The following is a 15,548-nucleotide window of genomic DNA, read 5'->3' as shown; positions in this document are numbered from 1 at the left end:
CTGGTTGGCCACTGTGTGAGACAGGATGCTGGACTAGATGGATCCTCACTGGTCTGATCCAGCAGGGCTCTTCTTGTGTTCTTATCAGGGGAAGGCCTCGGCCTCTCTGCCCTGTTGTTGGCCCTCCAGAGGAACTGGTTGGCCACTGTGTGAGACAGGATGCTGGATTAGATGCAGGGCTATTTTGGGGCAGGAACGCATAGGAACGGAGTTCCGGCTGGCTCCCGAGTTGGCCACGCTGGTTGTAATCTCAGTTGATCTCCAGGCACCACCTGGAGGCAGGCCCGCAGCCAGGATTTGGTGGCTTGTGGGGCATATTTCTTTTCTGGTGGGGCTGAAGTCCTCAGTGCAGAAAGAAAAGACATTTAGCCAGAGGTCATTTCAGGGGGGAACGCGGGGGAACGCAGTTCCCCCGGGTGGGGTGCAGGGGGGTGCACATGATGAAGCCCCGCAGTTCCCCCGGGTGGGGTGCACATGATGAAGCCCCGCCCCCTGCTTCCGGCCGCCTTGCTTCCAGCCCTCATTCAGCCAGGAGGAGGCAGGAGAAGAGGGAGGGTAAGTTGCTTCCTCCCCGCCTCTCCCCACCCCTGCCTGCCTGGGGCCAGGGAGGGCCTTGGCGGGGCTTCCTCGCACTCCCGCCGGCCTTGCAGGTCCACTGCCGGGCCCCTGATGTCAGGGGGTGTGGCATATGCTAATGAGTTATGCTAATGAGTTTCCCTAGCTCTTTTTCTACGAAATGACCCCTGCATTTAGCCAATCAAAAGCTGTGACTGGTCAAGATCTCTAAACTGCAAGCTGTCAGCCACTTGAGATGACAGTTTGCAGCGGCTGCAAGTTAATCACTTCCGCCAGACTAAGTAACAATTCTGAGAACAAGCCGGCAAGTGCGGGGTGATGAATTTTGTAGTCAAGAAAACTAACACTTAGGCCGAAAAGGAGACCAGTTTCTTGACACAGAGTTAGAAGGGATCCTAGAGGTCACCTACTCCAACCCCCCTTGCTCAGTGCAGGAATTAGTCAACTACAGCACCCCACTCTGCTTAAAGGAGCACATGCCTTTAAATGTTTAAAAGTGAATGAAAAAATGCATTTACAGGAGAGATTCTTGTGGGCTGTGCCTTTAAGAAAGGAGGCGTAGCCCCCAAAAGTCCCGCTGTAGCTATGGGGCGGCCTGGAGGGTAGCAGCCCTATTAATGAGATGTTTCCCGTTTCACAAGCAAGGCACGGAGAAATTTTCAAGGATCATGGGCTGGTCTTCGTGCAGGATTTGAGCTTGTGTAGAACCTACTTTGGATTCCTTACACGAAAATTCTGAAAACACGTGACGACGTAAAACAGTTGTGCTGGCAAAGCAAAGGACGTGTGTAGAGGTGATTCCTTTCGCCACCCCAAAGTTTTCTGAAGTTCTTAATTCAGTCTCAGAGCAGCCAGTTCTGTTCTGCAAGCTTTCCTGGGTATCCCTTCCAGCAGCACTCGTTGAATGCATACCAATGGCTAAGGATGCCTCTCACTCAATTATTTAGAATCCCGTTGCTATGGCACAGCGGCCAGGCGATCGGTTTAAAGAGAATGCAGATGGCCTTTGGTTTTGGGTTCCCGCTTGTGCTTTGGTTAACTTGGCGCGCGGAGGTATTAGGTTAATTAAAAGCCATGTGTCACCCGGGGGGACCGGCTGCATTTGTGGATTAATAAGTATCCAGGAGAGCTCTTGGGGGACTCACAACTGCGAGAGGGGGGAAACTCTGCATAGCTGTGGACGGGGGAAGAAAATATCAAAAGCTCGAGAGATCCACAACATAGAGGAGAGCGTTGCTTCTTAATAATCCACCCACCGTTCTCTAGTCTGACGTTTCAGCTACCTAAAACAGTTGGAACCTGGGATCTGAGTGTGGGCTTCCACCAAGAAAGAGCGACAAGGCCTCGGGGAGACGAAGAGACGTCCCCTTTCCCACGAGCGTGCGGAAACTCTTGCGTGAAGCGTGGACGTTGGCTAAGGAGCCGTCTTGCACATGGGGAAAGGAAGAACCTTGAGGAAGGAGAGGATGGGGCTCCTACCCCATAACCGAGACACAGATTGACCTGTCGCCTCTCCGGCCACCTTTCTCGGCTAGCAGAAAATGTCTACAGTGCAAAGGAGGACTCTGTGAGTTACAGCGGCCTTTGTGGAATGCTGATGAGATGGACTCTGCCGCTATGATCCAAGGCCAGGACACGATGGACGGCCAGAAGAAAGACCCAGGGAAGTGGACCTTGCTCCGTAACGTCAACCAGGTTTTGAAACCCCCCACGCTCTTGCCGGTAAGAGAGATCTGTGTCGGCAGCTAGTTAGGTGTCCCACCCTCCTGTAACGGAGACCCGCTCCTGAAATCTCATTGTAGTGGATTAACTGTGCCCAGAAGTCATCCGTTGTTTGGGCATCTGGTACTTGCATGAGACCCAGGGTGCAGCATGACAGAGTGAGCTCCCGTCTCTAGTTCCAGCTCCTGCCAACCTAGCAGTTCGAAAGCAAGAAATTGCAAGTAGATAAATAGGTACCACTTCGGTGGGAAGGTAACAGCGTTCCGTGCGCCTCGGTGTTTAGTCATGCCGGTCACATGACCACGGAAACGTCTTCGGACAGCGCTGGCTCTTCGGCTTTGAAACGGAGATGAGCACCGCAATCCTAGAGTCGGACTCGACTGGCTTTCGAGCAAGGGAACCTTTACTTTTACCTTTACTTGCATGTTGTATTTGTAAACCCCTGGTCCATCTTTGGTGGTGTACTGGTTTTATTTATTTTATTTATTAGATTTTTATCCCGCCCTCCTGGCCTGGGCCAGATCAGGGCGGCTGACAAACAGACTAAAATTCCAACGATACAATCACATAAAATCACATAAATTAATAAATACAATATTAAAACTCAGACATAATAAAGTGCTAGCAACATTCCTCATTTAATGGTCAACTCTTTGGTCTTCAGGGACAAAAAGGGGGGGGACCCTGAAACTAAAACTTAGAATCCAGAGCCTGACAAAGGTGTCAAAAGCAAGAAAGGGGGGCCAATAAAAGTGCAATCACATGGCAAGTGGTTCTCAGATATAAACTTCTGGTCCAGAAATCGCCTTCCTATGGTTGTAGAGCCAAGTTGTCCTCAGGCCACATTTGTAGTTTTTACTCTGTGCCTGGTGGTTTTATTTTGAAACAAATTGCTTCTGGTCCTTATTGAATTGATACTTTGTATTTACATGATTGTACTATATTTATATAATAGCCATTATGGTCCTCACTATTGACCCCTGAGGAAGGCCTGTGTAGGCCGAAACGCGTCAGGTCCGGTTTATTAGCCCTGGTGTTTTATCGTTTGTTATTTAAACATAACGTGTGATTGGGCCCATATATAATTTTAAAATTTGTGATTAATAAATACGTGTATGAAAATATCAACGTGTAATAACTTGAAAGAAAATTGTTCTAAGATGATGTATGGATGGTATATGACGCCAAAAAAATTGCAAATATGAATAGTAAATGTTGGAAGTGTAAAAAGGTAGAGGGCTCATTTTATCACATGTGGTGGACTTGTGAAAAAGCAAAACAGTTTTGGGTTGAAATACATGCAGAAATGGAAAAAAATGTGAAATGTAATTTTAAGAAAGAACCAGAAATTTTACTTTGGGGACTTAAAATGGAAGAAGTCAATATGGCAAAAAGGACATTGATGTGGTACATGATCACAACTGCCAGAATGACTTATGCGCAGTGTTGGAAACAAGATAAGGTTCCTGAAGTTGGGGACTGGATCAAGATTTATTAGCCCTGGTGTTTTATCGTTTGTTATTTAAACACAACGTTTGATTGGGCCCATATATAATTTTAAAATTTGTGATTAATAAATACATGTATTTTTAAAATATATTTCCTTCATTAAGTTTTTAATATTGGCCCCCTTTCATGCATTTGACTAACCTTTGTCAGGTTCTGGATTCTCAGCTCTTCGGTCTTCTTCAACTGTCTCGAGTGATTGGCTCGGACAGTGTTTAGGGGACCGGCGGGTCAGGGTTCCGCCAACATAGATATCAGTTGTTGGCAGTAGAGGCAGGGATCATTTCCTGTGGGAGCACACAGGATCGGAGCTCCGGCAGTAAGGAACACAGGGGGCGGGCACATGCAACAAGCCCCGCCCCCTGCTCCCAGCAGCCCTCAGTCAGGGCACAAGGAGCAAGAAGCAGCCAGGTAAGTTGCAGAGCCCCACCCCCCAGCCTGCCTTCAGGTACAAGCTCTCCCTCCTCTGTGAGGACAGAGCTGCATGTTCCTCCACCCTCCTCATAGCTAGCAATCCAAAACAGTCCAGTGGAGCCTGAGCGGTGGGTGTTGCCTTCTGACACACTTCCGGTGATGTCAGGAGATGTGGCATATGCAAATAAGTTATGCTAATGTGTTACGCTAATGAGCTCCTGCACCTCTTTTTCTACGAAATGACCCCTGAGTAGAGGTATTACTGAAGTTAGTGGTGGCAGCTCCAAAGGCCTAACGAAAGAGCTCCGTTTTACAGGCCCTGCGGAACTGTGAGAGGTCCCGCAGGGCCCTGGTCTCTTCTGGGAGCTCATTCCACCAGTTGTTAGACAGAGAGTGGCACCTCTTGAACGCAGAAATTCTGGAATACAGGCAGGGCCTTGAGTGGGGATGCCAGCCTCCAGGTGGGACCTGGGTATCCCCAGGAATTGTAGCTCATCTCCTGGAGGAAATGGATGCTTTGGAGGGCAGACCCTATGGCATCGTACCCCCCTGAGGTCTCTGTCCTCCTCGGGCTCCACCCCCAAATCTCCAGGAGTTTCCCCAGCCTGGAGCTGGCAACTCTACAGCCAATGGCTGGGGAGACCTCGGAACCCTAGCCTCAAGGTGGAGCCCAGCACTTTTCCTGCTGGCTGGAAACTCGAGTTGCCAGCTTCCAGGTGGGGCCTGGAGATCTTCTGGAATTACAACCGATCTCCAGGCATGGTGGCAGTTTTTACCTCTTTTGTGAACTCATTATGAAAATCAGGGCTATTTTTTGGGCAGGAACGCACAGGAACGGAGTTCCGGCTGGCTCCCGAGTTGGCCATGCCCAGCAGGAACTCATTCGCATAACAGGCCACACCCAACAGCAGGAACTCATTAGGATTGGCTACATTAGGGGTGTGTGGCCTAACATGCAAAGGAGTTAACAAAGCCCTGGGTTTTGACAACAAACAAGGTAAACAGAATAAGAAGGGAAAGGTGAGCATGGCTGGATGACCACAGTTCTGGTAACATGGGGGTGCGGCCTAATGGGCTAATGAGCGGTGCTGTCAGGGTGTGGCCTAATATGTTAATGAGTTATTGCTGTTGGGTGTGGCCTATTATGCTAATGAGTTCCTGCTGGGCTTTTTCTACAAAAAGAGCCCTGAAAAAATATTTGGAGGGCTTGCAGTTCTGTATCTGTCATGCAGGTGACAGAGATCAGTTAGTTCTCCTGAGAGAAAATGGTGGCTTTGGAGGGTAGACTCAGAGACTCAAAAGCTTTGGAGGGTGGACTGCATGAACCGCTTTTCCGCTCCGGCTGCCCATTGAGTACCAGATCCATTTCAAGGTGTTGGTGCTTACCTTCAAAGCCCTATATGGCCATGGGCCTGCATATTTATGAGACCGCCTCTCCCCCTATGAGCCTCAGTGGGCTTTACGATCTGCCAATTAGCATCTTCTGGTGGTCCCTGGCCACAGGGACGTCCATCTCACCTCGACTAGGGCCAGGGCCTTTTCAGCCCTGGCCCCTACCTGGTGGAATGAGCTCCCATGCAAGATTAGGGCCCTGCGGGACCTTTTACAGCTCTTCTGCCAGGCTTTTAGTTGGGTGTCCCCCCTCCTTATTGGGCCTTCCCCTCAGCGGGTCAGATCTGTATAACTTAACCACAGTTTGGTGTCGTGGTTAAGTGTGCGGACTCTAATCTGGGAGAACCGGGTTTGATTCCCCACTCCTCCACTTGCACCTGCTGATGTGACCTTGGGTCAGTCACAAGCTCTGGCACAGCTGTCCTTGAAAAAGAGCAGTTCCTGTCAGAGTTCTCTCAGCCCCACCCACCTCACAGGGTGTCTGTTGTGGGGTCATTTAATATTTTTTTCTGTTGGTCATTGAATTTCTTTACTCTTTCTCTTAAGTAGTCTGTGATTATTACTCCTTCTTGTGTCTCTTGTTGGTATAGTTTCTTGTAAAATGTTTCCACTATCCTCTTAAGATCCTCCATATTGAATTTTTCCTCGTTGTTATCATCTCTTAACTTAATTATAGTGCGTTTCTCCCTTTCTTTCTTTACCTTATAAGCTAACCATCTGTTTGGCTTGTTTATATTCTCAAAGTAGTATTGTTTAGTATATTCTATTTTTTTCTCTATTTCATAGTTTAACAAATTATTTAAGTTATGATGGTATACTGTTTGCTACTACTTCCTTGAGGTTCTTGTCTATAGACTCTGTTATGTTCTGGCACATTGTTTTTAATAACGCGGTGGCGGACCTCCGCCTCTGCACGCACCACCAACGCTTTTTAAAAAATGGTGGGCGAAAAGCAGAAGCCTCGGGCAGCTTTCGAGTGGGGAGGGAGTTTAAACTGGAAGTGGCTTGACACCGCAGGAGCGATCAGATGTCAGAAAAGTGCGGCTGGAACCGGAGAATCAGGAAAACACTACTTGGGGACCTGGTATCAAAATACTCCGAATTAAAGCAGTTTTGAGCCGGAAAGCGACAGCTGGGGACGGGAGGCAGATGCTGACTGTGTGATCGCGCAGATAAAAATCCGTTTCTGAACTGGCACGACACCAGATCAAATGGTGCGTCTGACCACACCCAGAGGGTGTCTGTTGTGGGGAGGGGAAGGGAAAGGAGACTGTAAGCCACTCTGAGACTCCAAGTGAAGGGCGGGGTATAAATCCAACTCCTCCTCCTATTCCTACTCTTCTGAAGTTAAGCTGTGGCATTCATTTTGTGGCTGGCTCTGCCTCCTGCAGCAGCCATTTTGTTGTAGTCATTTTGTTCCTGAGCCCACCGTGCCGTGTCAGAATTCCAAATGTGTTGCAGGCTCAAAAAAGGTCGGGGACCTTGGGCTTAATGTGTCATACGAATACTTATGCTGTGCTTCACTTCTTTTTGGTGGTTCCAGACTTCTAAAATCCCAATGCATTTCTGATTGAGGGTCCCACTTGGTCAAATTTGCCAACTCACTTTGTGTAATCTGCCTTGGGTTCCTGTGAGAAAGGTGGAATACAACTAACGTAAATAAACAAAATACATTTTAAACTGATGAAGTGTTTCAGATTTGAAAGGCGATTTAGGATATCACTTTAATGTGTCATCAGAAGGTTGCCGACTGATTGGCATATCCCATTTTCATTCTTTGTGTGTGTGTGTGTGTGTGTACTCAACTACATAATTATCTACATTCATAAAGCAGAAAAAGTAAACAATCCACATTGGGAAGGGACTGTGGCTCAGTGGTAGAGTATCCGCTTGGCATGCAGAAGGTCCCAGGTTCAATCCCCGGCATCTCCAGTTATAAGGACTAGGCAGGAGGTGATGTGAAAGACCTCCGCCTGAGACCCTGGAGAGCCATGGAGAGGGGCTGTGGCTCAGTGGCAGAGCCTCTGCTTGGCATGCAGAAGGACTCAGGTTCAATCCCCGGCATCCTCAGTTAAAAGAACCAGGCAGGAGGTGACTCCCTTGGGTAGTGAAGGGCGGGGTATAAATCCAATCTCTTCTTCTTCTTCTTTTACCTCACAGGGTGTCTCTTGTGGGGAGGGGAAGGGAAAGGAGTTTGGAAGCCGCTCTGAGACTCCCTTGGGTAGTGAAGGGTGTGGTATAAATCCAATCTCTTCTTCTTCTTCTTTTACCTCACAGGGTGTCTGTTGTGGGGAGGGGAAGAGAAAGGAGTTTGGAAGCCGCTCTGAGACTCCTTCGGGTAATGAAGGGCGGTGTATAAATCCAATCTCTTCTCTTCTTCATATGCTCATATGTGCATTACTTTTAAATCCATGCTAATCTATGCTTATTAAATTTTCCATCATCAGGTCTCTATTTGATTATGTTGGATTTGCCTTGATGGAAACAGAATATTACATTGAGATTTAAAAACTTAGGCGTCCCATAAGTAAACAGAAAGGTAATCCTTTAAGGGGTTGTTTGCTGTTCCCTTATTAGTTTCTTGGTAAGGCAGAAATGACATCCGTGTGCCATTCTGGCGTAGCATATGAAGGGGGAGTGTGCATGTCTCCCCCGTGGCATTCGAGATGCCTATGCTTGCATACAAATTTCCCTTTTAGAAATTACACAGAGAATTTAAACAGACAATGTTTTAAGAAAAATGCAGGAGTCCAGAAGCACCTTAAAGACCAACAAAATGAGCTGTTGTGAGTCACTGCTTACTTCTTCAGATTCAGCTAGAATGAGAGAGGATGTATGAAGAGCATAACATTAAATTAGACCTGGGGTGTCAAACACACGGCCCGGGGGCCGGATGAGGCCCCTGGAGGGCTTCTATTCTATCAGGCCCACAGTGGATCTGGCTGTCTTCTGCTTCTTCTTCCAGTTCTGCTGCTGCTGTGTCATCATAGGTGTGCCTATCTAGCTATCTAGTCTCTCTTACACACCTGGACAGCATACTCAAGATTCCAGCACAGCGCAGACATTTTGATGCAATCATTCAGAGCAACACAGCACAGACATTTTGATGCAATCATTCAGAGCAACACAGCACAGGCATTTTGATGCAATCATTCAGAGCAACACAGCACAGGCATTTTGATGCAGTCATTCAGAGCAAGAGGTGTCAGTTATCAGACACTGTTCAATAAACAAAATGTTGCAAGACTGCTGATGTTTTAAGCATGTTTTTATTTTAAGTAAAAAAACCACCTTTGTGTTTGTGTCCTTTATAAAGTGTCCGATCAGCCGGCTCTTTAGATCCGTGCAAGGCACAATTGCCTCACGGATCTAAAGGTAATGTCCAGACACAAACATCTGGGAAATGTCCCTCTTCCGTGGGCATCCCGTTTTGCCGCACTTCGGAGCCGTTCTTAAAAGATACCACTTTACATCTGGGTTAGGGTTACCTGCGGGACAACAGCGGACTTTCACCCTTCTGATCATTCCACCAGCGTGCAGTCCTCCCATCGGGGTGGTCTGACGTCAGACCATCCCGAGCAGGCACCATTTTAAAAAAATCTCTACACATGAGTGGATCAACAAGGCCGCGCTGTCATGTCTATGCGAATGCGCAGAACGTTTTCTTTTTAAAAAACCCACCGCACGCCTCCTTCAACAAGGATGCACTGTGATGCCTATGCGCATGCACAAATTTATTATTATTTTTTTTAAAACCCACCACGCACGAGAACCTAAGGCGAGAACCTTTGGTGGCACTCTTAGAGAAAGAGCAAAAGTATTACAATTGTGCTGTGCTTATAATGTCTAGTTCTACCATCAGGTAAGGGTGTGTGACTCTTCAGAGAGGAACTGTGTTACAGGAGTTTTCACACATGCTAGATAATGCAGTTTCAGTCCACTTCAGTGACCGTTTGCAAGTGGATTTTGCCAATGCACACAGTAAAATCCAGTCGCAAAGTGCACTGAAAGTGTGTTATTTAGTGTGTGTGGAAAGCATCGAAGCGGCTGAGCATTACTGTGGCCGCAGAGAGAAGGCAGGCTCTGGAATTTCCAGGGGGAACACCAGCTCTTACAAATCAGCTGCTAGATGGGTGACGCAACTGAATACCAACAGATTTGGTACGGCCAAGATCCCGGGAACCCTGTTGGAAAAGAACAACACTACAAATTATTCGCAAGGTGGTACCTTACCCCTGACAAGTTGTTCCATTGTAAATACAAAACTACTCCCTTGTGTTGGAAAGGTTGCCGTAATAAAGGCACATTAGTACACTGCTGGTGGGATTGTCCCCGAATTAAGAAGTTTTGGACTACGGTCATTGCTGAAATAAAGAAAATAACCAGAGGTCATTTCGGGGGGGATCGCAGTTCCCCCGGGTGAGGTACGGGGGCGGGGCACATGACGAAGCCCCGCCCCCCGCTTCCGGCCGCCCCGCTTCCGGCCCTCATTCAGCCAGGAGGAGGCAGGAGAAGAGGGAGAGTAAGTTGCTTCCTCCCTGCCTCTCCCCACCCCTGCCTGCCTGGGGCCAGGGAGGGCCTTCGCGGGGCTTCATTGCACTACCGCCAGCCGGGACCGTTGGGGGCGGGGTGTGTGGCCTTATGACACACTTCCGGTGATGTCAGGGGGTGTGGCATATGCTAATGAGTTATGCTAATGAGTTCCCCTAGCTCTTTTTCTACGAAACGACCCCTGAAAATAACTATTTATGAGATTCCAAATACACCTGCATCTCTTTTGTTACATTTTTGGCCAGGTCTGAAGCTGTCTAAACAGAACGAAGAGTTAATTTCTACTATGGTAATGGCTGCAAAAAACTTAATTGCTTTAAATTGGAAATTGTTTAAGGTACCAAATCTGTCACAATGGAGATCTAAACTGTGGGACTTGATAGTTTCAGATAAAATCGCTATCCAATTAATAGCTTTTGACAATCCGAAAGGTGTTAATAATTTTTTGGGAAAATGGTTTGTGTTTTTTTAATATCTTACTGATTGTCAACCCCGATTATATGCACTACCTCAGAAATATAGAGACTTTGTGTTTTATTAACAAGTATTGTGCGTATGGATAACATTTCTCTTCTTGCTTATTAGATGTTGTTGAAAGATACTGTATACAACTAACAAGTAATATAGGATGTAAAAATATACAAAACTCAATAAAAATGCTATTAAAATGAAAAGAAGGAAACAGATCTTAGAATGAACCCCTTGAAAAATGTGTTTTTTCTTTGGGTATCCATTCCTGATTTACAGTGTACAACTGACTAGTTTTTGTACGGGTTTAGGTAATGTTGGCAGTTGTCTCCAAGAAGGGGGAAGGTCGCAACACAGTTCAGGGGGTAGGTCAGGGCAATTTTTGGGCCGGAACGCACAGGAACGGAGTTCCGGCTGGCTCCCAAGTTGGCCACACCCAGCAGGAACTCATTAGCATAACAGGCCACACCCAGCAGCAGAAACTCATTAGCATTGGCTACATTAGGGGTGTGTGGCCTAACATGCAAAGGAGTTCCTGCTACAAAAAAAGGCCCTGGGTTTTGACAACAAACAAGGTAAACAGAATAAGAAGCGAAAGGTGGGTGTGGCTTCTGGTAACATGGGGGTGTGACCTATATGCTAATTAGTGGTGCAATCAGGGGTGTGGCCTAATATGCTACTGAGTTTCTGCTGCTGGGTGTGACCTATTATGCTAATGAGTTCCTGCTGGGCTTTTTCTACAAAAAGAGCCCTGGGGTAGGTGATTATCCCCAAATTGTGCCTTTCCAAGATGCTCAAAATGTCTTTGCTCAAAATTCACATTTTGCCCCTCTCCTGTGTTTTTTTTCCCCCCAGGGGGATTATGTATGGATGGACCTCAAGACGGGCCGGGAATTTGACGTACCCATTGGAGCAGTGGTCAAGTTGTGTGATTCTGGGCAGATCCAGGTGGTAGACGATGAAGAAAATGTACGTAACACGGAGAAAGAAATACGCTCACACTAACTCAGCTTAGAGGGAACATTGCTCCAGAGCGAGCTAATTAATGCAGCAGCCAAATTGCTCACTCATAACTTTAATGCGAGTAGCTCACAAAATAGAATTTTTGTTGGTTTGTTTGTTTAGTTGTACTTATAATCTCCCCCCCCCCGCAAGCAGGCTCAAGGCAGTTCGCAGCAAATTTAGTAGGTTTTCATTCCGCCTCTCGAGGGTAGCGTTGCCAGGTCCACTGTTCCCTCTATACTGAGTCAGTGTGAGCTAGTTCAGTTTTTTAGCCTCCGGCTCACACATTTTTGCCTTCGCTCAGGAAGGACGGCTTCAGAGCAAACTAATCGATGCAATAGCCAAATCGCTCGCTCACACCCTTAGTGCCAGTAGCCCACAAAGCAGAATTTTTGCTCACAAGACTCTACAGCTTAGAGGGAGCATTGGCCAGGTCCCTCCTGGCAACTGGCAGGGATGGGGGGGGGGGGATCTTACCGGGAGCAGCAAGGAGGCTCCGCCAATATGCAGCTATCGTTGCTCAATAGAGAGCATTTTAACATACTGCGTCTGTGCCTGGTTTGCCAGCTGTACGGCTGTGGAGAGGAAAGCACTCCAGAGAGTTATCATCACAGCCCAGAAGATTATTGGCTGCCCTCTCCCGTTCCTGGAGGAATTGTATAGTTCTCGATGCTTGAAAAAAACAAAGAACATTCTGCAGGATTTGTCACACCCTGAACACTCCCTGTTTGAACTGCTGCCTTCGGGTAGAAGATATAGGACAATTAAAACAAGGACAAACAGATTAAAAAAACAGTTTTTATTCGAGAGCTATTGTTGCTTTAAATGCTGTATGAAATTGGAATTTGGGTGATATTGGTGGTTTAAGTTGCAATGTGAACTTTAAGGGTGTTATGGGATGGTTGTGAATGGTTGTGTGAGTGTATATGAGTATGGCTGTAGATCACTGAAATGATTGCACCTTTAATTTCGTTGTACTATGTACAATGACAATAAAGTATATTATTATTATTATTATTATTATTATTATTATTATTATTATTATTATTATCGGTGTGTGTGTGTGTGTGTGACACTCTGGTACTTGGACTCCTTTTGAGGATGTCTGACACATGCGTGATGTCACACCCTGATTTTTCCTAGGAGCACTGGATATCCCCTCAGAAAGCAAGTCACATTAAGCCAATGCACCCGACCTCCATCCACGGCGTGGAGGACATGATCCGCCTGGGAGACCTGAATGAAGCCGGCATCCTCCGGAACCTGCTGATTCGGTACCGGGAACATCTGATCTATGTGAGTGTCACTTCTGCAGGGCGAAGGCTCCGGCCTTCCCCTTGCTCCGTCTATACCTGGCTCGTCGTCTCTTGTCTACAGCTGGAAATCCTGATGACTAATAGCTAGCAGCTGCCCCTCACCCCCAGTGAGAGCCGGTTTGGTGTAGTGGTTAGGAGCACGGACTCTAATCTGGGAGAACCGGGTTTGGTTCCCCCACGCCCCCACATGTGGCTGCTGGTGTGACCTTGGGTCAGTCACCAGTTCTCTCAGAGCTGTTCTCTCAGGAGCAGTCCTCGGGAGAGATCCCTCAGCCCCACCTCCCTCACAGGGTGTCTATTGTGGGGAGGGGAAGGGAAAGGAGTTTGTAAGCCGCTCTGAGACTCCAAGTGAAGGGCGGGGTATAAATCCAATCTCCCCCTCTTCTTCTTCAGTGTGGGTTTTAAGAAAATGCACAGTGAAATCAGCCACGGCTACAATGTAGGGTTCGTTGTAATCCTAGGAGATCTCCAGCCCCCCCCCCCCTGGAGGTTATGTTCAAGCAGGGCTCTTTTTGTAGAAAAAGCCCATCAGGAACTCATTAGCATAATAGGCCACACCCAACAGCAGGAACTCATTAGCATAATAGGCCACACCCAACAGCAGGAACTCATTAGCATATTGGGCCACACCCCTGACAGCACAGCTCATTAGCACATTAGGCCGCACCCCCATGTTACCAGAAGTGTGGTCATCCAGCCACACCCACCTTTTGCTTCTTATTCTGTTTACCTTGTTTGTTGTCAAAACCCAGGGCTTTTTTGTAGCAGGGACTCCTTTGTATGTTAGGCCACACACCCCTAATGTAGCCAATCCGAATGAGTTTCTGCTGTTGGGTGTGGCCTATTATGCTAATGAGGTTCCTGCTGGGCGTGGCCAACCTGGGAGCCAGCCGGAACTCCGTTCCTGTGCGTTCCTTCCCCAAAATAGCCCTGTGTTCAAGACAGATCAGTTTTGTGCTTTTTAATTTTGTTGTCAAAACCCAGGGCTTTTTTGTAGCAGGGACTCCTTTGCATGTTAGGCCACACACCCCTAATGTAGCCAATCCTAATGAGTTTCTGCTGTTGGGTGTGGCCTATTATGCTAATGAGGTTCCTGCTGGGCATGGCCAACCTGGGAGCCAGCCGGAACTCCATTCCTGTGCTTTCCTGCCCCAAAATAGCCCTGTGTTCAAGACAGATCAGTTTTGTGCTTTTTAATTTTTCATTCATTCATTTGTTTATTTTTCGAATTTCTGCCCCGCCCTTCCAGCCGAAGCCAGCTCAGGGCAGCTTACGTAAAAACAGACAAGTTACGTTAAAACATAAGTTACCATTAAAACAATTCTAAAACCATAATAACGTGCCAGTAGTCGTAGTTCCTATACTGTCCCATAAATATTGGTGTCGAATATGATCGAAAATGGGGCTCGCCCATAACAAAACATCAAAGTGCAGGTTTACATTCCGTGCAGATATTCAGACAGCACCTTGTCAGTATCATGATCACTAGTCCCGGGGGACTCTAGTGATTTACCCATTTCGAATACAATCTTTTCCCAGGACTGTGATTTATATAAAGGACATAAAAAGGTAAAGGTAAAGGTTCCCTTGCTCGAAAGCCAATCGAATCCGACTCTAGGGTTGCGGTGCTCATCTCCGCTTCGAAGCCGAAGAGCCAGCACTGTCCGAAGACGTTTCCGTGGTCATGTGGCCGGCATGACTAAACACCAAGGCGCACGGAACGCTGTTCCCTTCCCACTGAAGTGGTATCTATTTATCTACTTGCAATTTCTTGCTTTCGAACTGCTAGGTTGGCAGGAGCTGGAACTAGAGACGGGAGCTCACTCCAACATGTGGCCCACTCGGGTCTCGAACTGCTGAACTACCGACCTTCCACAGCCTGCAGTTCAGCGTCTTAACCACTTGAGTCACTGCAGCTCCTATAAAGGACATAAAGGTAAAGGTAAAGGTTCCCTTGCTTGAAAGCCAGTCGAATCCGACTCTAGGGTTGCGGTGCTCATCTCCATTTCAAAGCCGAAGAGCCAGCGCTGTCCGAAGACGTTTCCGTGGTCATGTGGCTGGCATGACTAAACACCAAGGCGCACGGAACGCTGTTATCTTCCCACCAAAGTGGTCCCTATTTATCTACTTGCAATTTCTTGCTTTCGAACTGCTAGGTTGGCAGGAGATAAAGGACATAAGGCACAATAATTTCTCTTTGTGAGCACGAAAACTCTTAAGATAGCAACAAACCTTCCTAACACCGTGACCCTCGGCCTTTGTATTATTTACCACCTGGAGGCTGGCAACCCTGGCCTGCGGGCACATTTAGCCTTCTGATGTGGCATGGTGGGCACAGCAACAAAATGGTTGCCGCAGGAGGCGGAACCAGCTACAAAATAGCTGCTGCAGCTTTCTTCCAGTCACTCGGCGGTTGAAAGAAAGCGACTGTTGTGGTGGCAGCTGCTGCCAAAGCAACATTTAAAAAAAAAACTTGTACAGCCAATCAAATCTCCAGTGGCCAATCAGAAGGCTTGCTGGGCAAAAGCTCTACCTGGCCCCGCCTTCTTTCTAAAAACACTGGCCGGCCATCAGAAAAGGTGCCATGCTGGAGATTCCTGC

The 15,548-nt window shown here is 47.5% G+C and overlaps 1 protein-coding gene across 1 annotated transcript in view; it reads left to right on the top strand.

Annotated features, from left to right (window-relative positions):
- Positions 1–2,214: 2,214 nt before the first annotated feature.
- MYO7A (myosin VIIA) overlaps positions 2,215–15,548 on the top strand; it is a gene marked incomplete at its 3' end in the record, with an annotated part of 151,777 nt that continues 138,443 nt past the window's right edge. The window contains exons 1-3 of the mRNA XM_015426720.1: positions 2,215–2,298; positions 11,485–11,598; positions 12,775–12,927. Of these exons, the coding sequence (XP_015282206.1) occupies positions 2,215–2,298; positions 11,485–11,598; positions 12,775–12,927 (351 nt within the window). The remainder of the gene's footprint in view (positions 2,299–11,484; positions 11,599–12,774; positions 12,928–15,548) is intronic.

This window comes from Gekko japonicus, unplaced genomic scaffold (genome assembly GCF_001447785.1).
Source record: "Gekko japonicus isolate JY-2015 unplaced genomic scaffold, Gekko_japonicus_V1.1 scaffold3084, whole genome shotgun sequence".
NCBI classification, from domain to species: domain Eukaryota; kingdom Metazoa; phylum Chordata; class Lepidosauria; order Squamata; family Gekkonidae; genus Gekko; species Gekko japonicus.
Note: the sequence above shows the minus strand (reverse complement) of the source record. Positions and strands in the feature narration are given on the sequence as shown.